General features: G+C 41.7%; 1 protein-coding gene across 1 annotated transcript in view; it reads left to right on the forward strand.

Moving 5' to 3' along the window:
- The window catches only part of smad6.L (SMAD family member 6 L homeolog), a 37,705-nt gene extending 14,799 nt beyond the window's left edge, over positions 1 to 22,906 (forward strand). Inside the window, 3 exon segments of the mRNA NM_001090741.1 lie at positions 6,727 to 6,783; positions 10,208 to 10,276; positions 21,590 to 22,906. Of these exon segments, the coding sequence (NP_001084210.1) occupies positions 6,727 to 6,783; positions 10,208 to 10,276; positions 21,590 to 22,128 (665 nt within the window). The 3' untranslated portion in view covers positions 22,129 to 22,906.
- The last annotated feature ends 1,814 nt before the right edge of the window (positions 22,907 to 24,720 follow it).

Genomic DNA, 24,720 nt, shown 5'->3' on the forward strand with positions numbered 1-24,720 from the left:
TTTTCGATTAGCCAAGTTATTTTTAAGTGCTGCTCTATGGATAAACTTTTTTACTTTATCTGGAGTGGAACGCACAGAAAGAGTTACATTGCATTTCAGTTCCCTGTCATTATAGAGACAGAGTTCTACAAATCAGCTCCCTGCCCTCCCTCCTCTTCTCATTCTTCTTTCTTTTTTGTTTGGCATGTTATTAAATTCCTTTGGGCAAACAAGGCAGCCTCAAATACGTTAACCTCCTCAGCACTATGGGCCTCTTGGGCTAGAATATCAGAGGTTGCTAAGGCTTCAAATTCCTTCTCCCCCATATATACACCAGGATATATAGAATTGTCTACTCTGGGAAACTGAGCCAACTATATATTGCTGCAACCTTACCAAATGCACTGGGAGTTCCACATTCATCTTATTCCATTGGGAAAATCGGGGGCGTAAGCGACCAAGCAATGGATCCAATGTAATACCTTGTTTGTTTCTTTTGCAGTGCATAGGTGTAAGCATTTAACAGGCATTTGTCGGTGGTGCTGTAGCTCCGTCTGTCTAGGCTTGTACTGTGAACAAACAGTACCTTGCATTTCCATTGATTGGTTTGCGGAGGAAAATAAGGGTTGCTTTAGGTTTGCCATTGTTGTGCTTGGACAGTTAAAAGGTGTAGGCATAGTGGAATTTATCGTTTATATTGTTCATGTTTTACTTCTAACAGATTGCCAATATCTGACTTGCTTCCGCTCCAGTAGTTGGGAAAACGCTACTCATCCCAGGGGTGGGAGCTGCAGTTTTACAGCAGCCTGGGTGCTGGCTGGACATCCCTAGTATACCCCAATATAAAATAACCCAGACGTACAACAGTGTAAAATGATTGTGCAGAGTATAGTAGATATCTTTCTGACTCATGCAAAAATGTCATGATTAAATGCATTCTAATTGCAGAAAAAAGGCCCAAACTTTATAAAGCTTGCTATTTGTCTTGTCCCAGGCCCAAGCTGAATTTTTACACTGAAATGTTCCGCAGAGCCAGACCAGCATTTTTTTAAAAAATTTTCTAAAAATTGTCAACTACAGCAATGGCTACTGGGTGTCCGACAGGGAGAGCTTCCAAGATTCCTTATCTCTGGCAGGCCTTTGTTTTCCCTGCCCGGGGCCACTAGTATAATTACACATAGAAACAGGTCTTTAGTGGGAAACATCACAGACCTGTCAAGAGAAAAACCAAATGACTTTTACAGCTGACACTCCCCAGATGTCAGAGACACTTACCCCTCACCTATATTAAACAGACACATATGTACTAACATTAGTACATATGGACACATCTACTTTTCAGTCATCTGGCTGTCTGTATAAACCATGGAAACTTACCTCCTTTTAGAGATATGATAATCCATCTGTATATGAGCTATACTTACATGTATGGGCCACACAGGGCCTGAGTATCAGTATCTTATATGATACATATCCAGGGTTTTTGTATACCACAAAAAAAAGTGTAATGCCTTTTGTATAAATAAGGTACACCCAAGTTGCTGACCTGCTTTAAATCATGTATGGTGCCTCCAAAGTTCAACATAGCAGGGCAAGAGTTTCATAGACTTGCTTTTTCCGGCTACTTACAAAAAAAAATGCAGTGTCATAAATTTCTACCATGGTATGAAAATATAGATAAAGGGGTTGTGCCTTGTCCCCCTTTAGCAGCTGCAAGTATTGCATTGTTCATGCCCCTTGTAATGCCCTCCCAATGAAACGTGCTTGTTCTGTTGAATGGCTGAGAATGCTGGGAGTTGTAGTGAAGAGAAGATAATAATAGTTACCTAAAAAAGCAAAAAGATAATGGTGCCAGAAAATCAACTTCCATCTTGTTTAGTCCATGGGGCGTAACAACACTAAAATATTTGTGTTCTTTTTTTAATCATTTTCTCTTCCTGTCAGATCTATAGTGCAACCTGTGCAGATTGGCTTCTCTGAAAATTAAATTTGTGATAATTGGGGAATTGGCACTTAGTTTCTATGTATATACAGTATCTCGGCTACATGCACATAGTTAATGATGTTTTTGCACAGTGTTCGCGTGTTTGTGCGGTTTGGGGGGGGCTAAATACACAGTGTTATGGATAATCAGAGCGTACAGAATATTCATTTCTTTCTTGGGGATATTTGGGGCCTGAGAACTGCATTTGTAGAATAGCAGGCAATCAGCGAGGCGTGCGTAGGGATGGGGGGGGGGGTCGGGGGATGCTGCTGGCTCACTCCTTGTCAAGCTGTAGGGGGTTGGTTGGTCACAGTGCTTACTTGACTGTTTGTTTGACATCTCTGTTATTATTTGAGTATATAGCCAAATCTCCCTTATTTCTCCTCCTTATTGGCTCCCCATGAAATCCTGAGTAGTTTAATACTGGCCTGTACTGATTACAAAAGGAGAATCCTGCTATCCGGGCACAAGGCCCACCAAAATGTCCTCCGCTTTAGCTTGGGAGAGACCATAAATATGTAAAGATAGCGCTCCAGCACAGTACAGGAAGGAAATATTGTAGCAAAAAGAGAAGTTTAGTTCTGCATTTCTGTGGGTGGAAGGTTTGGGAAACTTACAAGGAAGTGCAACATTGCAGAAGGTAGTGGACGTTTCATTAACCAAAAGACTAAAACAATAAACACATTCACCTAAAGTTGTGATGGCGATGTAGCTAGCGCTAGTGAGAAACATCAGCGGGTTAGGTCATTTGGGGCCAGTGGGTCTGATCTGCCAAAAAATGCCAGTGTTTCTGCCACTTGGACCAGAAGAGCTTATAAAGGGGAGAATAGCCAATCCTACACGCAGTAATGCATGGCGCATTAGGGCATTGAGGGGGATGTAGCAGTAGGGGCATTGCAGCCAGGGGTGCAGCTGCCAGTATGTTGCATGCAGGGACTTATGGGATAGAACACATTGCTATAAATGTTCAGCTCACATCTGCCATACATCTTGCCCTAACATAATAAAATAAACATTTCTTCTTCTGAGGAATTAAGTGACCGTTTCTACTGAATTGTGTGAATATTTGTCATGCTTTCTATCCTGATCATGAAAGCATTTCTGCTGATAACGATGGTTGTGCATTTCCTTTCTTAACAAACTGTGTAGGCCAGGGCACCATATAAAAATGGGGTAAAATGTACAGGGTTCCTGTATTGCCCTATATTCTCTTGTTTGTTTTACTAACATTACAGATTAATGCTTAAAAATCCATTTGGGAAAGAAGAAAAATATTTGCAAGAATTCTGGTGGCCAAAGGGGTTAATTGATCGAGGGTTACGGGCTGAGCTGTGTCAGCATCTGAACCCAGACTGGGAGACTGTTGCCTTTCTTCCCTGGGATGATTTTAGGGGGGGGCGAGGCTGTCCCACGGGTAGGAGAGGAGCCCAGGAATCAGAGAATGTGAAGTTTGTTATTTGCTCTGGCATGGGCTCTCTTTGAAATAAGATCACTCTCAGACGTGTTTTCCTGAGGAGGTCCCTCTGCTGTTGAGGAGAAGGAGTGGTGATAATATTGGAGTTTGCTTTTTAGCTGGCGCCGGGATGACTGTTTATCTGGAGATCTCGCCAATTACAGCTGCTTTCTTAAAGCTGCAGTCCTCCCCTGGCCCCTCTCCTTTCCTCCAGCTCCCATTCAGGCCCTATGTCCTAGGAAATGGCATCTATTCTCTTTCAGGAAAACTCCCACTATGTAAAGAGCTGGGAGAGTAAAGCCAGACTCTGTTCACCCCCCTCTCTCTGTGTTTTCCTTTGGTTCCCTTCCTTTCCCCCCCCCACCTCCTCCTCCAATTTTTTTCTCTATTCTTTCCAGTCCCCGTCTCTGGAGTCCTCATCCCTCCTCTCACTCTCTAATTTCCATCCTATCTTGTTTCCCTGTCATCTCTCTCCCCCACCGATAATTACTCTGGTGGTATTATTAATATAACCCTTTTAAGCACAAGTTCTGCTTTTTTTTTTTTTAACTTTTTGTTTAGTTTGTCTTTTCCGCCAAATTCTTTCCCCCTTAAAGAAGTTGCGAACACGGACTCCAAAAAAAAAAGTCATGGCTGTCGACCATCATGTTGTTCCCTCTTAACACTTTATTATAAGACCACACGAGGCAAGCAAATGATCTAAATAGTAATAAAGATGTCATAATTAAGGAAATGTTCTGATTACTGTAAGTTTGATGGGAGTGGTAGTTCAGGTATAGACGATGTATAGACATATCTGTATTTCTGGAAGCCTACCAGGGAGATGCCTTTGATACTCCCTGCATCTGTCGGAAGCACCTTCTATCCTCTGTAAAGTGATGTATTTCTGTGTTGGTGCTATATAAGTAACCAATAATAATAATAATAATAATACCCTTTTGGGTATAAGGAAGTGCTGTGTGTGGTTAATTGTACCTTTTTATCAATTAAATCAATGAACCTCTCTAGTAGTATATCTAGACTGGCCAACTATATAGGTCCCCACTGAAATCATCCAATGTGGTCTCCAGCTTACCCAAGAGTCCTCTTTATATCTGCATTTCCATGTACAGTGGTGTGAAAAACTATTTGCCCCCTTCCTGATTTCTTATTCTTTTGCATGTTTGTCACACTTAAATGTTTCTGCTCATCAAAAACCGTTAACTATTAGTCAAAGATAACATAATTGAACACAAAATGCAGTTTTTAAATGAAGGTTTACGTTATTAAGGGAGAAAAAAAACTCCAAATCTACATGGGCCTGTGTGAAAAAGTGATTGCCCCCCTTGTTAAAAAATAACTGTGGTTTATCACACCTGAGTTCAATTTCAAAGGTTATAAAGCCATTTCTAAAGCTTTGGGACTCCAGCGATCCACAGTGAGAGCCATTATCCACAAATGGCAAAAACATGGAACAGTGGTGAACCTTCCCAGGAGTGGCCGGCCGACCAAAATTACCCCAAGAGTGCAGAGACAACTCATCCGAGAGGCCACAAAAGACCCCAGGACAACATCTAAAGAACTGCAGGCCTCACTTGCCTCAATTAAGGTCAGTGTTCACGACTCCACCATAAGAAAGAGACTGGGCAAAAACGGCCTGCATGGCAGATTTCCAAGGCGCAAACCACTTTTAAGCAAAAAGAACATTAAGGCTCGTCTCAATTTTGCTAAAAAACATCTCAATGATTGCCAAGACTTTTGGGAAAATACCTTGTGGACCGACGAGACAAAAGTTGAACTTTTTGGAAGGTGCGCGTCCCGTTACATCTGGAGTAAAAGTAACACAGCATTTCAGAAAAAGAACATCATACCAACAGTAAAATATGGTGGTGGTAGTGTGATGGTCTGGGGTTGTTTTGCTGCTTCAGGACCTGGAAGACTTGCTGTGATAGATGGAACCATGAATTCTACTGTCTACCAAAAAATCCTGAAGGAGAATGTCCGGCCATCTGTTCGTCAACTCAAGCTGAAGCGATCTTGGGTGCTGCAGCAGGACAATGACCCAAAACACACCAGCAAATCCACCTCTGAATGACTGAAGAAAAACAAAATGAAGACTTTGGAGTGGCCTAGTCAAAGTCCTGACCTGAATCCTATTGAGATGTTGTGGCATGACCTTAAAAAGGCACTTCATGCTAGAAAACCCTCAAATAAAGCTGAATTACAACAATTCTGCAAAGATGAGTGGGCCAAAATTCCTCCAGAGCTCTGTAAAAGACTCGTTGCAAGTTATCGCAAACACTTGATTGCAGTTATTGCTGCTAAGGGTGGCCCAACCAGTTATTAGGTTCAGGGGGCAATTACTTTTTCACACAGGTTTGGATTTCTTTTCTCCCTAAATAATAAAAACCCTCATTTAAAAACTGCATTTTGTGTTTACTTGTGTTATCTTTGACTAATAGTTAAATGTGTTTGATGATCAGAAACATTTTGTGTGACAAACATGCAAAAGAATAAGAAATCAGGAAGGGGGCAAATAGTTTTTCACACCACTGTATATCTCTTTGGAAACAATGGGCTTTGTCAGCGCTGTCCAACTGTCGGCTTATAGGCTGGATATGGTCGACAAAAAGATTTTCATGAGTCACCCTGGGGCTTTGCAGATATTTTTGAGGGACATATCTGTTGTGTTAAAAAATGTGACAGCATGTAGAAATATGTGAAGAAGGAATGCTTAGCATTACCAAAAAAACCCACACATTACTGTCTATTTTAGATATTTAGAGATCAATCTTATAGAGCAGGGGTTCCCAACCTTTTTACCCCGTGAGCCACATTCAAATGTAAAAAGAGTTGGGGAGCAACACAATCATGAAAAAGTTCCTTGGGGTGCCAAATAAGGCCTATGATTGGCTATTTGGTAGCCCCTATGTGGACTGGCAGCCTACAACAGGCTCTACTTGGCAATATACTTAGTTTTTATGCAATTAAAATTAGCTTTCAAGCTTGAAATTCAAAAATAAGCACCTGCTTTGAGGACCCTGAGAGCAACATCGAAGGGGTTGGAGAGCAACATGTTGCTCACGAGCTACTGGTTGGGGATCACTGTTATAGAGGAATGCTACCAGGTACAACTTCAGTTCAGTGTTGTAGATGCCACATTTTTGGTTTGCTCTGTGTAAGATTGGATATTTACATCTTATTTAGACCTAGTACCCAAGTGGATAGAGCAGGGGATCAGTCATAACTGCACCGTATTGTTTTGCTTTCTGTATCAATTATAATAAAATAAGTGACTAATTTATTTGTGTTCTATTGTTTTTTGTTTCAGAGTCTCCACCACCACCTTATTCACGACTGTCTCCAAAAATTGAACAGAAGCCTCTAGGTAAGCCTCCATGCCACATTAACCTAATTTCCAGTTGAAGACCATGACCTGCAGTGAGGTGCTCACACTTCTAACCACGGCATTCAGCATAAGCCCTGCTAGAAGCTTGTGGGCCATGGGTAGGCATAGACACAATGCCCTTAGAGGTGTTTTCAGAGTGAAATAAGAGCATGGGAATCACTGTGCAGAGCCCAGTAGTCAATATGATGATTGTACAGAGCACAGTATGAGAGCAATTGATGCAGTGTTATTCTGCCCAAATAAAATCAAGCAGAGGATTGGAACTGCTGTCTGTGATTTCTTGGGAGGCTTGGATCACAGCTGGATGTCTTGTGGAAAATCCCTGGAGTAAAGGGCCCAGACGCTGTACACCAATGAAAGGAGTCTAGCTCAAACAGCAGGACTGTAGATTGAGACACAGCACTGTGTAGAGGGCTTCCGTAGCAAGAATTCATACATGAAAGCCAATGTTACATTGCTCGCATATGGACTCTACTTTTCCAGGACTTCATTTAAGAAACGAAAATGATGCAAAATGGTTTCTCTTCTTAAGCCTAGCAAACAGTCTGTTCTGCAGCTAGCTGCTACCTCAGGGTCCCTCCAGAGTTCCAAGTATGTTAGATATGACAATATGCTCTGTTGCAGGGCCATGGAAGCTCGGCCACGTGTGGGGCTGCCATAAGTTTAGTTCAAGGCAAATGGAGTGTGTTTGCACACAATTTTCAGCTACCAGTGACACCAATACATGTATAATAAATATACAGGGGGAAATACTTACCTTCCATTTTAATAGTTTTTTCTCCTTGGAGGAGCATTTGAAAAAGAGCTTTTGAACATAAAATGAGTAGGAGAATTTAGAATATAAATGCATTCTAATCTGTTGCCAAATTCGGTTGTCATGATCATACAACCTACTATCACGTGTATGGAAATAAGGTTGTCATGATCATACAACCTACTATCACGTGTATGGAAATAAGGTTGTCATGATCATACAACCTACTATCACGTGTATGGAAATAAGGAGTTATTTATTACAACATTTACTATAAACGAGCCAATCAGAAATATTTATCCCATTGCAGTCTCTTGAGCTGCGCAAATACAATATACTGTAAAACCATTCTGGTGTTGCAACCCAAAAGCTACTTCTTCCAATTCCCTTGGTGTTTTCTGGAGATTCTTTGTGTTTAGAGCTAGGAGAGAATGTTTTCAGGAATATTGTTATTGTCAACTATGAATAAGTTGCCAACATGTTCTGCAGCACTGTACAATAGATGAATGCAAACATTAAATATTGGCAGTTGACAGGTTGGAAAGAGGGCTGTAGAGCAAGTTTGGATTTATAGTCAGAAAAAAAAAATACATTGGCTAAATGCCTTCTCATTTTCCCACTATTAAGCCCAATTGTCATGAATTATGTAATTTTACCATGGGCAACAAATTTAAATTGTGTGCCTTTGCCTTTTTTGCTAATGTGACTGGTGTGGCCAGGGTAGCATTAAAAAAAAAAAGAAAAAGAGCAAGAGACCTGAAAGAATGTGCCATGTTTTTATACAGGGTTTAAAATTAGTTTCCTTTCAATGTTAAATGAGACATTTTGGTGCCCAGGGAACCTTACTTGTCTGCATATTTTGTTGATTCATTTGAATGGGGCAGCCACACTGATCCTTATCAGAGAAAGGAGCCTCCAGAGGCCAGACTATGCTAAAAAAAACGATAACATTCTTGCTTTGCGTTGCAAAACCATTATTGCTCAATGCAGAATTCTACAACAAAACATGGATACATACATTTTTGTTTTGTTTTCAGACTTGCTAATGAAAAAGACTACTTGCCCTTTAGGTTGGCTACACTACTGGGAAATGCCATGTTGTGACAATGCACTATTGATTGTGAGATTGCGTGGACTTGGTTATATTTCACTGGGTCTGAATCATTTTGTTTTGGGAGTAAATGTCTCTGGTTTAACCATAGATCGGATCTTTGGTTGAACCATGGAGCTATGTTTTATCTATAGATCCAATTAGGCCTGAGCTCTGTGGCAGTGAGGGAGTTAAAGCCAAGGCCTCACTCTGTGTTGTTTGAAGACTCTTTCAGTCAAGGGTTAAGGACTTTGTATGGTGTATGTTTTTAATGGAGAAGGAACAATGCAGGCAACTTGTTAAAACAAAGTTTCTTGTGCTTCAGTAGCAGAGGGAGGAAGGAAGGAACACTGCAAGAATAAACAGCTTCAAGAATGTTAATGTCGGTAATTAAGTATGGTAACTATGAAGCATTTAAAAGCTTTGTGTAACCTTATCCTCCCAGCACCGTGTCCCAGCCTGCTTTGTGGTCAGGGCAGTTGAAATTTGACATGCTACAGACAAGGGGGGGAGGATGCAACGCAGGGAAATTCAGCTGGCGCGGCACTCCAGTTGTGTTGAACTACGGCTCCCTGCATCAGTAGACATTCAATGCTGGCGTCTAGAAGATGCTTGGAGCCAGAGATTGTACATCAGTCACATGACAGCAGGAGGTCATGTGAATCCAAGCAGCAGTTTTCATTTATTTTATAGAAGGCTCATTGGTCAGGCCACTGGAATCAAAAGACTTTGGCAGACTTCAGTACCTCTGTAGAAATTGACGATAATCTATATTGTTCTGTGTATGACCCTCTGTATGTGCCGGCTGAGATTGTAAGCTCTATGGATCAGTATCTTGCTCTGCTTAAAGTCTATGCATTTCATATTGGAGCTATACAGTAGTACATGCAATAACAGCTCGGTGCCACAGAAGTTGGCACTACTGCCTTATAACACTGTGGTTCTAGGATAGATTTCAATCAGGGCACTATGTGCAAGGAGTGTGTATATCATCTCTGTGCTTGTGTGCGTTTCCTCCGGGTACTCCTGCACTCCGAAAACATGCAGGAATGCCAACTGGCTCCTGATAATTGATCATAGTCTATGTAAATGTTACAGAGACTTTAGATTGTGAGCTCAACTGGGTCAGGGTCAAATGCGAATAGGGTTGCCACCTGGGCAGTATTTTACCGGCCTGGCCGGTAAAAATGATGGTTGATTCCAAGGTTAATAGGGAAAAAAGATAAATATATAGGAAGGTTGTTATTTTTTTCCAGAAAAGGTGGCAACCCTAAATGCGAATATTGTATAATATGTGCAAAAGGCATATGCTGGAACTATATAAATAAAATACAATAATGATGCCAGGATTTTATGGGCAAATGTATTCCAGTGCCACCGCTAATGATGCAGTAAGCTTACACTGCCACAATGCATAAATGCAAAATATTGCTTCTGCTGCACAAGGCCATTTGGTAAACACTGATCTCAGGCAGAAAAAGCTATATAACATGTCACTCAGGAGGCAACAAGACACTTAGGCCTTCACTAACACATTCTTCTTTACCTTGTGTTATCAGATCTCTCCGATTCATACACTGAAATGGAAGCCTCCAACTCGCTGTGCATCACAGCCGCAGACATATCAGGTACGTCCGCATCACGCCAGTATCTTCTGGTTCTTGGGGCCCAATGAATTTTGATGAGTTGATTGCCCTTGCCTGTTCTCATTAGCTTCAAATGGCTATTGAAAAGGAAATACACTTGTTTTAAGCCAGATATATACTATTTTGACTCTGCGTGTGCTCAGTAGCACCAGGATGCCCATAGGCAGGGCAATAAAGATGCCTTTCAGGGCCATATCCAGTTGGACTTAGCTGTGCCATGAATTTACTAATGGCACACTATGGTTTTCTTATTTTTTATCATTTAATTTTTGCTTCAGTATTTGCTTTTTTATACCTTTGTTTTTTATTTTATTTGGTTACACTGCTTGTAAAATGATGGCTGATTGCAATTTGTAAACATGCATTGGTAACTAAATTGGATGGATCCTATTGATTGATCACTGCAGAATTTCTTCCCCAGTGCTTGTTGAATTTGGGTGTGGTCAGAAAATTCGTTTGTCATAAAATTTATGAGTGTGCCCAACTAGGTGGTCAGTGAGCCACTGCACTCCATTTATTTGAATGATAAATGTGTGAAATGCTCGTACTGGTGCCTTTCAGCGGGAAACTTTCACTCTGAAAAGCACCAGTATCAGCACTATTTCCAGTTCTCAGCCTTTGCAAATATCATGCCACTCTAAGTGAAGCATGAGCCTTGTGTATGGGACATGGCAGTGGAGAGTTCTGGCTGAAAAAATGCTTCATGTGCCATCAGCCTACATCTCCTCATTGTTTAAAACAGGTTTTTCTAGTTTTGAGAATCCATGTTACTTGTGTCTTAAATGTCTGTTGTATAGGTTTTTGATGTGTAAATAAGCATTCATCCTAAGTCTCGATTCACATTCAGCTGGCCCTCCTATCTTCTGTTTTATGTGCCCCTAGGGCAGTAGTTTCCAAACTGCAGGGCTGGCTCTCCTCTGGGGCCAGTAGTAGTGGCTTGGGGGCTAAGGCAGAAGGCCATTAAGGCTAAGGCCACACTAGGCGATAGCGCTGCGATTTGACTCGCGGCGACTTTTCGCCGCGACTTTTAAGCCGCAATCGATGGGGAAACTTTTGCGCTGGCGTCTATGGGGAATCGCGTAAAATCGCCAGCGTAAAAACACACGCGGCGATCTTTTTTCTATTGTCGCTCGAAATCGCCTAGCGAGGCAATTTCGAGCGACAGTAGAGAAAAGATCGCCGCGTGTGTTTTTACGCTGGCGATTTTACGCGATTCCCCATAGACGCCAGCGCAAAAGTTTCCCCAGCGATTGCTTAAAAGTCGCGGCGAAAAGTCGCCGCGAGTCAAATCGCGGCGCTATCGCCTAGTGTGGCCTTAGCCTTAAGGTGTATGTTGGGGAGAATGCATGTTTGCTCTATAAAGCCCAGCCAGTTAGGTTGAGATTCTAATTCTATGCTAGATAGGACTTAAAGGAGAAGGAAAGTCATCCTGCACTTGGGGATGCCTAATGTTAGGCACCCCCAAGTGATTCTATTGACTTACCTGAAACCCCCGGGCCGTTGCTCCTATCAGCAGAAAACTGCACCGGCCTGGGGTTATACCAGTGAGCACCATGGATCGCTTCTCTTACGGCTTTTTCTTGCTTCAAATTTTCCGGGGCAAACGCATGCACAGTTGAACAAAATAGCCGACTTTTTAGTTAAAGTTCGGCCTTTCGTTCTACTGCACATGCACAGCCACGTGAAGAAAAGGAAGACGGAAGAGGATCGCTCCGTGGTGCTCACTGATATAAACCCGGGCCGGTGAAGTTTTTCTGCTGTTAGGAGCACCGGCCCAGGGTTTCAGGTAAGTACAGGCCCGGATTTGTGGTGAGGCCACAAAGGGCCAGGCCTAGGGCGGCAAAAGGTGCTTTCTGCGGCGCACTGGGCATGCGCAGCTCCCCAGTGCTCCTGTGCTTGCGAGGTGGGGGCTGTGGCGCACAATAAGGGAATCCGGCCCTGGGTAAGTAAATAAAATCACTTCAGGGTGCCTAACATTTGGCACCCCCAAGTGCAGGATGACTTTCCTTCTCCTTTAAGGAAATGAATTGTTTTGCTATTGATGATAAGACTTTTCATAATTCCAAATAACATGTGCCAAGAGTTTGCATGATGTCTGACAAAACTACCCTGCACTGAAAGGACTACTCCATGCGCATATCCTGCCATCCCAATGGCCCAGTGAATCCCTTGCTGCCGTATTGTTTAGTTGTTTGTGCAGGTGACAATTGAATTGTAAAGCTGGCCATAGACGTGCAGATTTATCTTCATGTCAGACGAACGATCGTTCAGTGCCATCTCCTGACTTGCCACTAAATTTTCAGATTAAATAAAGTAGTAAAAGAACAGATCAGACAATGTTCTGCCCCTGACAGCAATCGTGTGAAAGTTTTGTTGGACTAAAGCTGGTGACAGTCTCCCACTGATATCGTCAGATCGGCAATACACGCAGAGATATTATCAGTAGCCAACAGAAGTTATCTAACCTGTCCGATTGTCTGAAGACCGATCGCCATGGCACGAAAAATGTCACGACTCTCCATACACGGCCCGAAAATCGTACGAAACAGAGATTTCGTATGATCATGTCTTTTGCATCGATGTCCAGCTTAAGATAGTTTGATATACTCTCTCTTACTTAAACTCTCTATATAAATAAAAAAACTTTTTAGGCAGTGGCACAGGTGAGCTTCATGCACCACAGGGCCCACACCACAGGGTCTGCTGTATCATAGTCAGTCTCCCAGGCCCCTTCTGCAGCTTAAACTTCACTGCCTGCTACAAACAAGGTTACACAAACATACTTGGAATTGGGTATGTCTGTATAAAGCAAAAATATATTTGTATTTGGAAGTTAAGTGTTATTTTTTTTTTTATATCCCTGTGGTTGGTTGAGTGAATATGACATTCAGGCAAGTTCTATAACACTATAATGTTATCTGGTTGTATAAAAAGTAGCACATTGTAACAATCACAGAGTCGTGCATTACATTGCTTCAGAGAATTTGGATTATTTGCTGACTTCCATGCAATTTTACTTACTGATCAAGAGCGGGAACTGTGCACGGAAAATTGCTTCCCTTATTCTATTAAAAGCAATTAAGGGGAAAGAATTAATTATGCGTGGAATGAACTGGGAGGGTGAATAGAGTGACAAAAGTAAGGGGGTTGTGTAAAACCATAATGCTCTTAGTACACTGTTTAAATTGGGTTTAGTGCAGCGGGATACTTTTGTTGGGCTCTTATAGGATAGTGCAGGCTATTTGATAATGTAGGGTCTCGTTCCTGCTGCAGATCAGGGCTTGTTCTGGTATCCATTAGGCAGGCTGGAATATCTATTTTTCCTGGGCTGACTGGGACTACATGGGACCCCCATCTGCTATGATTATTGGTTGGAGGACATTTGGATCAGTATTATTCAGGTTCAAATTGGCCAGAGATTTGCAAGCTTGGTGGTGTTGCTTCATGATGCAAGTTTAACAATAATGCCTGTAAAGAAGCTAGAATGATAGAATGTCTTATTTCTTAACATTTCATAAAAAAAACCAAAAATCAGGATAAAAGGGCATTTGGATCTTTCTATTAATTTTACATTTACTGCAGGTCTAGTGCTATTTATTAGGCTGAGTCTAAAATTGGGTTTCCCCTTTAACAACTCATTTCAGAAGGGAAAAAAAATAAAAAGTGCAGAAGTCGGCTAAATGTTGGCCCTTTGGAGAGCAGCACATAGCTATGCAGGGATTGTACTAGTTGCACACAGAGTGTATATATCTGCTGGCAGTTATGAGGAGGTGTAACCTAAACAGAAGCTGACAGATTCCTGCTCACTCTGCACAGAAAAGTGCCAGGTTCTGAGGAATTCCTTGGGCCCGGCTGCCGCTTCCAAGCACAACTGCAAGATAACATTGTTTGCTTTCTCAAGGCCGTGTTTGTCTTCTGCCGCTGGCATTTCATACCTGGCACAGAAGTGACATTTGGCTCGGTCACGTGCCCAGTTATATAATCAGTTTTTATGTGGGTGCAGGAACCAACACACTCGCACCCACTTTTTTTGTTATTTATTTTATGCAAATGCTAATTGTCCTTTTACATGCGCACTAATTGCTACATGAAAAATCTGGTCATTTAGCATTTCGACATCTGTAGGCATTTGCATACACAGCGCTGTAGTCTCTCCTTCTTACAGCAATTAAAGGGATACTGTCAGGGGAAAACATGTTTTTTTTTTCTTTCCAAAATGCATCAGTTAATAGTGCTACTCGAGCACTGAAATCCAATTCTCAAAAGAGCAAACAGATTTTTTTTTATATTCAATTTTGAAATCTGACATGGGGCTAGACATATTGTCCGTTTCCCAGCGGCCCCCAGTCATGTGACTTGTGCCTGCACTTTAGGATGGAACTACTTTCTGGCAGGCTGTTATTTCTCCTACTTAGTGTAACTGAATCAGTCTCAGTGGGACTTGGCTTTTACTATTGAGTGCTGTTCTTAGATCTACCAGGGAGCTGTTATCTTGTGTTAGGAAGCTGCTATCTGGTTACCTTCCCATTGTTCTGTTGTTAGGCTGCTGGGGGGTGATACTCCAACTTGCAATACAGCAGTAAAGAGTGACGTGAAGTTTATCAGAGCACAAGTCACATGACTGGGGGCAACTGGGAAACTGACAATATGTCTAGCCCCATGTCAAGTTTCAAAATTCAATATAAAAATATCTGTTTGCTTTTTTGAAAAATAGATTTCAGTGTATAAATTCTGCTGGAGCAGCACTATTAACGGATGAATTTTGAAAAAAAACATGTTTTCCCATGACAGTATCCCTTTAAATTAAATATATTACGCCATTTTAATCTTTTTGAATAAGGCTTATCTTCCTTTAAGTGGTAATAAAAATCCACTTTCATAGTAGTATAGTCCTAAGGATTTGATACCTATGTACACTTGGCGACCCTGTAGCAAAATCTTTTTAATTTATTGCAAGGGTTGCTCATTGTGAAGCCTTGTACAATACATGGGCTCTCTATATAAAATATATATATCTATATAAAATCTAATTCAGTGTCATGCCTTGGCACATCACCTTGGAAGGGCAGTTTAATTTTATTCTGGGATTCCTGAGAATGTGGAAAGTAGTGTCTGAAGGGAATAGTCCCTAAATGTTACTCCTTTCTTTACAGGAAAGAAATGTAGCTGGGTATTCTAGAGAAATGTTGGCCCTGTAAGTCAAAAGGCTCCAATTACAGTATATGGTTTACAGTTATTCATGTTTCCACTGTAATTACCCGCTGTCCCTGAATCCGATGTCTGCCTTTGTACAAGAGGCTGTAATCTTCCTTTCTTTGCAGTCGTAGAGCCCTAAGGCAGTGGTACACGTGGCATTTTCTAGACACTGCACCCCACCTCAGGAGAATGCAAGAAAATGTCTTAAATCAGATTTTAGGCAATGGCTAGAGTCGTGTGCTGCCACTGGCAAGCAACAATCATTCCTAATAGATCCTTGTATTCTGGCAGTGATTGCTCACGTGTGCCACATGGTCTCTGAATCCTATTAACTACATTTCTGCTTTGCCCCTCTTTTCTTTTAAATTATGGGGCCATAAGGCCCTCTGTGTGACATTGTCTATTCTGAGGCCATGTGGGCAACTAGATCATTCATAGTAATTGTACAGGTATGGGACAGGTTATCCTGAATGCTCGGGACCTGGGGTATTATGGATAAGGGATCTTTTAATAATTTGGATTTCCATGCCATGTACTAAAAAACAATTTAAACACTAAATAAAACCAATAGGATTGGTTTGCTTCCAGTAAGGGTTTATTATATCCTATTTGGGGTGAAGTACAAATTACTGTTTTGTTATTGCAGAGAAAAAAGAAATCCTTTAAAAAAAATTAGTTATTTGATTAAAATGGAGTCTACAGGAAAATGCTTTCTCATAATTCGGAGGGTTTACGGATAACGGATCCCATACCTGTATATCATGTCAGTCTCCAGTAAGAAGCTAGTTATGTCAGGGTCACCCCCATGCCAGTTTATCTAGTAGAAATATAGCACTGCCCATATGCCAGCAGTGTACATCAAGGCACATCATTTCTTGCTGCCTTTCTATGATTATTTACCCATTTCTAGGGCACAAATTGAGACTAAAGCTGGTAAAAATTCTCTCATCTTGCCTCTGTTTTAAAGGGATTCTATCATGATTTTTAGGGTGTAGTTTTTATTCCTAAATTACACTGTTTGCACAGCAAATATTCACACACAGATAAAATTTCATTCTTTATCCAATAAGTGTATTTTTTTTTGTTGTAATATTTGTGTGTAGGCAGCTATCACAGGTCATTTTGCCTGGTCATGTGCTTTCAGAAAGAGCCATTGTTGCACTGCGTTCTGACAGGCTATTGTTTCTCCTACTCAATGTAACTGAAGGAGTCGCAGTGGGACCTCGATTTTACTATTGAGTGCTGTTCTTATATGTATCAGGGAGTTGTTATCTGATTACCTTTCCATTGTTCTGCTGCTGGGGGGAAGGGAGGGGGTGATATCAGTCCAATGTGCAGTGCAACTGTAAAGAGTGACTGAAGAGCACAAGTCACATGACTGGGGGCACCTGGGAAACTGACAATATGTCTAGCCCCATATCCGATTTCAAAACTAAATATGAAAAAATCTTTTGAGAAACCGATTACAGTGCAGAAGTTTGCTGGAGCATCACTATTAATTGATGCGTTTTGAGAAAAACATGTTTTCACGTGACGGTCACATTCCTGCCCCTCCTCTCTCTCTCTTTCTCACCCACAATAATTACACTTCCAATTCCCTCTGCTCCTAGATTTCCTTTCAGAGGAGCCCTTCTCTCAGCTGGGGCCATTGAGGGAGATATGGGAGCAATGCAGAGAGGAGTCAGCCTTTCCACACTGCCTGGCCTGTGTTTGGGATGTTTATTTGAGGGCAGGGAGACCTCAGCCAAACATCCTGCTTTTATCCTACTTCTAAACCAAAGCTCTGCAAAGCCCAGACCGCAGGATCCTGACCCAGCGAGGAGGGGAATCTCTGTGTATACTGGGCTGAAATAATATCATTGAAGTCGATCAGTCAGGGGAAGAACTCCTAAATCTGCCTCCTTTGTATGCCTTTAGCAGCAGGAATTTGCTCTCTGCTTCTTTCAGTACAGTAGTGAAACAGCCCGTGTCTAGATTTTCCCTTATCCTCATTTACACAGTTGGGAGACACTATTAAGCCAATATCCAATGCATCATATAAACCGATAAAATGGGATATATAAATATATATACATATTGGAACTTTATTTTTATATACAAAGTCTTCTATATGTTTAGAGGCAGACTACGGCATGATTCTGTTTTTTCCTTTGGGAGCATATAAAGATGTTGTGCTAAATAAGAACTAAACTCTCTGGGTTCCCCCCTACCCGTTCTGGTTTAACTTAACTGTTGGGCTCTATGCTTCCCCCTCCATAAGTGCCCTTCTAGTCTGGGCTGCTGTTTTGTCTCTGGAATCTGATATAAGGGAATACACAGGAGGCACAAGCGCCTTCCCATGTATGTCACAGTGGTACATTGGCCAGGCCAGTGTTTTTTCTTCTGCTCTAACTCACTCCGATGACTGACACGTTCATGGTTAGGCACTTTTACCCCCTTGTTTGTTAGTTTAGATTACATCCCAGGAATTCAGATTCTTAAGCAATGGGCTGGACTAGAACACTTTGATGGCAGAGTAAAAGAGAGGGGGGGGGAGAGGCAGGAAGTCTTAAACACTTAATAATGCAAAAAAAGTAGTTGGGAAAAAAGTAAAGTTCAGTAAACTACTTCATCAACAAAAAATGTAGGGGTTTGTTCTCTTTAAGCAAAGCTTTCATGTCAACGCTGGTTTTCGTTCTGCTTTAGTAAAGCTCTCTTGTTAACTTTGGGTTTTGTTCTACTTTTGTAACGCTCTCTTTTTAAATTTGGGGTTTGTTCTCATTTAGTAAAGCTCTCTTGTTAACTTTGGGATTTGTTCTCCTTTTGTAAAGCTCTCTTGCTACCTTTGGGGTTTGTTCTCATTTAGTAAAGGTCTCTTGTTCACTTTGGGTTTTGTTCTTCTGAAGTAAAGCTCTTTTGTCCACTTTGGGTTTGTTTTGTTCTTCTTAAGTAAAGCTCTCTTGTTAACTTTGGTTTTTGTTCTCCTTTATTAAAACTCTATTGTCAACTTTGGATTTTGTTCTTTAGTTAAGCTTTCTTGTTAACATTGGTTTTTGTTCTCCTTTAGTAAAGCTCTCTTGTTAACGTTGGGTTTTGTTCTCCTTTAGTAAAGCTCTCTTGTTAACGTTGGGTTTTGTTCTCCTTTAGTAAAGCTCTCTTGTTAACGTTGGGTTTTGTTCTCCTTTAGTAAAGCTCTCTTGTTAACGTTGGGGTTTCTTCTCCTTTAGTAAAGCTCTCTTGTTAATGTTGGGTTTTGTTCTCCTTTAGTAAAGCTTTCTTGCTACCTCTGGGGTTTGTTCTCCTTTAGTAAAGCTCTCGTTACCTTTGGTTTTGTAACATTGTTTGACACTACTGTGTATAAGAAGAATTGAAAATCTGGTAGAGGTGTATTGAACATCTTTGTAAGGTGGTGGAACATAGCACAAGTGATACTACTGACAGAACGTGTGGCTGGAGACTACATTTTGGCACAGTGACTTACTTGTGTTCTTGGTTTTTGTTAGTAGTATTTTGCTTGAGAAACCCAACAAACCTAAAACAACATGTTTGGGAAGTTCTCTCCCAGGCTCTCTAGTCCAAGTTTCTTGCAAGGATTATAACACAATAGGAGTGCTATGGGAGTTCATATGAGAAGTTCTGTGGCAAGACCATAGATATTAGCACTCTGGGTTTGTTTCTTTTAAAATAGCCATCATATACATGTTTAGCTAGTAAGTATGTACCTTTATGCATAGGACTTACTGTATGAGCCACAGAAACCCCTATGTTTCTAATATTGGTGAAACTGTGCATTCTCCACGTGCTCTGAGCTTCTTCATTCCTTCTGATGGCACCAACAAGTGGGAAAGACAAACACATTAGATACCTTTTCTGCAAATGGTATGAATCTGTATTGTTGGCAAAATAACCCTATTGGTTTTATATCATGTTAAAATGCTTGTTAGTAGACTTAAGGTATGTTGATACAAACTACAGAAAGGCCCCTTAAGCAGAAAATCCCAGGTCCCGAGCATTCCAGATAAAATATCCTATAACTGTGCAATTTGCATGAAGCGATTTGTTTAAAGAAATGGTAATTCCATAACTGGTCAGTATATTGGGCCTTTAATTTCAGACTGTCACACGCTATTCAAGTTAAATCCATTGCAGTTTTGCTCCCAGCAGCGCAAATGGAACACTGCATGTCGGCAATGAGAAAGTAACCACCCCCCCCCCTCTAGCTTTCACATTCCCTGGCATGAAAAGGGTTACTCTGCCCCCTTCCTTGCCAGGAAAACTCGGAAGATTTGGGATGTGCCCACTCTGCAGGAGACGTCTCTTTCCTCTGTCAGACACTGTGTCCTTTGATGTCCTCTCCAAGTCTCTGTCACAGACTTTCCAGTTAGAGCAGCAGGAAGGAGTGAGCCCCGCACAGGAATCCTATGATTCTGCCTTTAATTTGGGGCTGCAGCCTGTCCCAAGGGGGGCACGCCATTCTGTGTGTGGTGAGGGAGGCACACTGTATTGTCTTTTTTTTTTTTGGTAGTGATGGTGCAGCAGTTTTAATCCTCTGTTATAAATGGGTTAATTCACCTTCTCAAAACGTGTTTTCAAATAGTACATCACAAATATTTATTTTTAAATTTTTCAACTGTTTATGTGAATTCCATTCTGAAAATCGGGGATCCCTGTCACCGACTCTGTTAGCCGAGAAATACCAGTGGCTAATGGGTGAGATTGTACTGCTCCGTTATACACAAACCCCCCAGTTGGACAGCCAATGCTTAGGCTTCTGGAGCGGGAATTGAATTTGATTTTTAAAGGAGTATATTTTTGGAACAACCGAAACAAGTGATTATTTACTGTGTCCTAGTAGAAACCAATGTGCTTGTGAAGGTGATTTAACCCTATAAATGAGAACTAAACCCTAAAAATGAATATGGATAAAAATGGCATATTTTATATACTGAACTTTTTGCACCAGCCTAAAGTTTCAGCTTGTCAATAGCAGCAATGATCCAGGACTTCAAACTTGTCACAGGGGGTCACCATCTTGGAAAGTGTCTGTGACACTCACATGCTCAGTGGGCTCTGAGCAGCTGTTGAGAAGCTAAGCTTAGGGGTCGTCACTAATTATCAAGCAGAAAATGAGGTTTGTCTGTAATATAAGCTGATGCTACAGGGCTGATTATTAAATTCTGATGCTAATTGCTCTGGTTTCTGTGTTGCCATGTAGTAATTATCTGTAGTATTTACTAATCAGTCTTTTATATTGTGATATTTCTATTCTATGTGTACTGTATATTGTGAGTGGGTCCCTAAGCTCAGTAAGTGACAGCAGCACAGAGCATGTGCAGTGAATCAGCTGAAAAGAAGATGGGGAGCTACTGGGGCATCTTTGGAGACACAGAACTTTACTGCTAAAGGGCTGTGGTTGCATTGGGCTGGTACAGAAGCACAAAACATAATGTACAGCATTTCTGGCTAGGCTTTAGTTCTCCTTTAAAATGGTTGGGTCTGTAGATGTTCTCGCTGCTGCACACAACTCAGTGGGCAGAATTGCTTGTGATGATTATAACTCTGTCCGTATCCTCTGCACTGACCCTTCCCCATGCCCTACTTTTCTTTCACTGGGCGCAGAAGCAGCTTCCTGTGTGAGGGGCCCAAAGTAGGGTATGAAGTCTGGCAGGCCGGACAAACCCTTATCAGCGCCTGCTTTTCATCTCTTGCAGCAGTGTCAGACCGAAATCCCTCTAGCTGTTGGGAACTACAACACTCTGTACCCTCCCGACCCAGCATTTGAAAGGGGTCGTTGGGGGTTGCTAGGAGTCACAGATTAGATATTTATATTTCATATGGTGGTGAAAGTGCCACAGATGTGTCCTTGGTGTGTCTGTAGCTGGGGCCTAGGGTACACCTGTACATACCGGTATTGTAAATGCTGAACTATTACTCTGTCTGCTTAGACGTAGGCTGCACATTCCTCAGTATAACTGCCCATTTAGCTCAGACGGCGGAATCTTTATGTCCATCCCTTTTATTGTGTATTGGCTGTTAACTGCGAGGTGTCCATATGTGACCTTGTTCACTTTGATGTTTATGGCACAGTTTTTAAAATGCATTTTCTGTCTCTCTTTCCAGACACAAGCCTGTCTCCTGACATGAGCAAGCAGGGCCACTGGTGCAGTGTGGCGTACTGGGAGCACCGTACCCGCGTGGGCCGTCTCTACGCAGTATGCCAGCCTTCAGTAAGCATTTTCTATGATCTACCTCAGGGAAGCGGCTTCTGTCTGGGCCAGCTCAATCTGGAAAACCGGAGCGAGGCGGCAGCCAGGACAAGGGGGAAGATTGGACTTGGAATAGTATTGAGCCGAGAGACTGATGGTGTGTGGGCTTACAACCGCAGCGATCATCCCATATTCGTCAACTCGCCCACCTTAGATGCACCTGCCTGCCGCCCCCTAGTGGTGAGAAAGGTGATGCCTGGATATTCCCTCAAAGTGTTTGACTACAAAAAGTCATGTGTTCTGCGGCATCACCCAACTCCCCCAGAACATACAGACGGACCCTATGATCCCAACAGTGTCCGCATCAGCTTTGCCAAGGGTTGGGGCCCGTGTTATTCCCGCCAGATGATCACCTCTTGCCCCTGCTGGCTGGAGGTCCTACTGGGAAGATAGTGGCCTGTGTTGGTGTTGCCCCACATGGCTTTATGCCTAAGGAAGAATTTACTTTCCCTTTACTTTGAGCAGATAACAGTGTGTTTGAGAGCCCCTTCCCTGAAAGAGAGGTATGCAGGTATTTAAGCAGATATTGATAGTACTGCACAATATGTATTGACAACGCATTTCACGCCAGTCAGCAGATGGTGTCGCTGGCAGCAGTTACACCTGAAAGCATTAAAGTAAAAGAGGAAACCTTTTGCTCTCTAGCTCTACCTTTTTTACATACAATAGTTACAACCTCTCATGAGACCAGTAGTTCATATCCTTATTAGCGGCATGCTGTATTTTACCTTCAGCGTTGCTCGCATTATGCATACCGCACGGGTCTCCATCATGGAACGAGTTAAAGGCATGCCTCCCTCTAACTACAGAATGGTGCTGTCTTCCTGTTGCCATAATACATATACGTGCCATGTTGTTGCAGAACTCGACAATCCCTTGCCACTTCAGTTTTGTATGCTGTTCTGCCATGTGATGAAAAGCCTCTAGAAGTTATGGGGTTCATTCTTCTGATCTGCAGCAGAGAGTAAAACTAGCCCATAAAAACCACAGATCCACCACCGGGAAGGACTCTCACGAGCATCATGATCTAGATTTAATATAAAATGTTTATATATTATATGGAAATATATATTATACCTGTAAATATGGAGTCATTTTTACAATGTAATTATTTATGTATGGTGCAATGTGTATATGAACTAAAATACAATAAAATGCACTTTGGCTTTTATGTTTCTTGGAGCATCCGAACTGAGACATGCTGCTATAATGGGAGAGATCACTATCCTTTATTTATAGTTTCCTGAATAAACCTTTCTGTATAGTATATTGCCTGGTGTGTGGAGGGCAAACTTTCCTCTGCAGTTCGCAGTTCTACAGTTGAGATGCTGAAAGTTGCAGCTGGAGGGCTGGGATGTGACCAGTTCTCTATGGGGAAGACTCATTTTGGGATTTTTGGCTGGACAAATACAGACAGTTCTATAGCCCTTGGTCTGAGGGGACTGCAACGCAGCGCCCTTGTGATGCTTTTCTAACTCCCTGCCAGCAGTGTTGAACTACAGCTCACTGGGAATTTTAGCTAAGCGATAACTTGTCACAGTAATGCACTTAGATACAGTGGGCATCCATGCATGTGAGCAGAGCAGCGTATATTGTGCTGCATCCTGTGATTAAACGTTGAAAACCAGAAGTCACAATAAAGTCGCATTTCTTTGAGGCAGGATTGTCCATTAAAGGGGTGGTTCACCTTTACTAAATTAACTTTTTGTATGTTATAGAATGGCTAATTCTAATTAACTTTTCAATCGGCCTTCATATTTTCTTTTTTTTATATATATATATATATATATTTTTTTTTTTAATTATTTGCTGGCTTCTGCTGTTGCTTTCCAGCTTTCAAATGTGGTCACTAACCCCTGAGACTAACCCCAAATAGTAAAATAGTATTAATAGTAAAAAGATGCAGGTTGAAATAAATAATGGTGCCAGTTTTGTTTTAACAGATACAGAAAAGTCAAATGTGCTAAATCTGTTCTTTTCTTCAGTGTATACAATAGAGGAGTCGGAGTTCCCAGACCCACCTCATAGCTGCACTAATCAGGATATGATTCATAAAGCTTTACTAAAAATGTATGTGAACAAGGCCCCAGGGCCAGATGGGATACACCCCTGGGTTCTAGGAGATCTTAGTTCAGTTTAAAACCGGCCTCTATTTCTGATTTTCTCAGATTCACTTTCATCTGGTATGGTACCTATGGATTGGAGGTAAACTGATGTCATTCCAATGTTTAAAAAGAGATTATGATCTCAGCCTGGCAATTATAGGCCAGTAAGTTTGACATATGTGGTAGGCAAATTATTTGAAGGCTTGTTAAGGGATCACATTCAAAATGTTGTCCTAGTGAAGTACATTATGAGCAGCAATCAGCATGGCTTTATGAAGGATAGGTCATGTCAGACAAATTTGATTGCTTTTTATGATGAGGTAAGTAAGATTCTGTACAATGGGGGGGGGGGGGTAGATGTGATCTATTTGTATTTTGCCAAAGAGGTTGATACAGTGCCCCACAAACTGCTTTCTAAACTAAGGTCTGTTGGGCTTAATGAAGTCGTTTGCACATGGATAGGAAACTGGCTACAAGATCTGGTACAGAGGGTGGTTGTTAATGGGACATTCTCTACTTGGAGTAAGGTTCTTAGTGGGGTCCCTCAGGGCTCGGTATTGGGTCCACTTTTATTTAACTTGTTCATTAATGACTTAGGGGAGGGTGTTGTAAGTAATGTATCAGTGTTTGCAGATGACACAAAACTATCCAGCCCAATTAATTCCATCCAGGATGTGACATCCTTGCAACATGATCTTGACAAACTGGCACTCTGGGCAGCTAAGTGGCAAATGAAATTCAATGTTGATAAATGTAAAGTCATGCACCTAGGATGTAAAAATATCCAAGTCACTTATACCCTTAATGGGACTGCACTAGGCAAATCCATTATGGAAAAGGACCTTGGAGTCCTTGTAGATGATAAACTTGGCTGTAGTAA

Source organism: Xenopus laevis, chromosome 3L, assembly GCF_017654675.1.
Source record: "Xenopus laevis strain J_2021 chromosome 3L, Xenopus_laevis_v10.1, whole genome shotgun sequence".
In the NCBI taxonomy this organism is placed as follows: Eukaryota; Metazoa; Chordata; class Amphibia; order Anura; family Pipidae; genus Xenopus; species Xenopus laevis.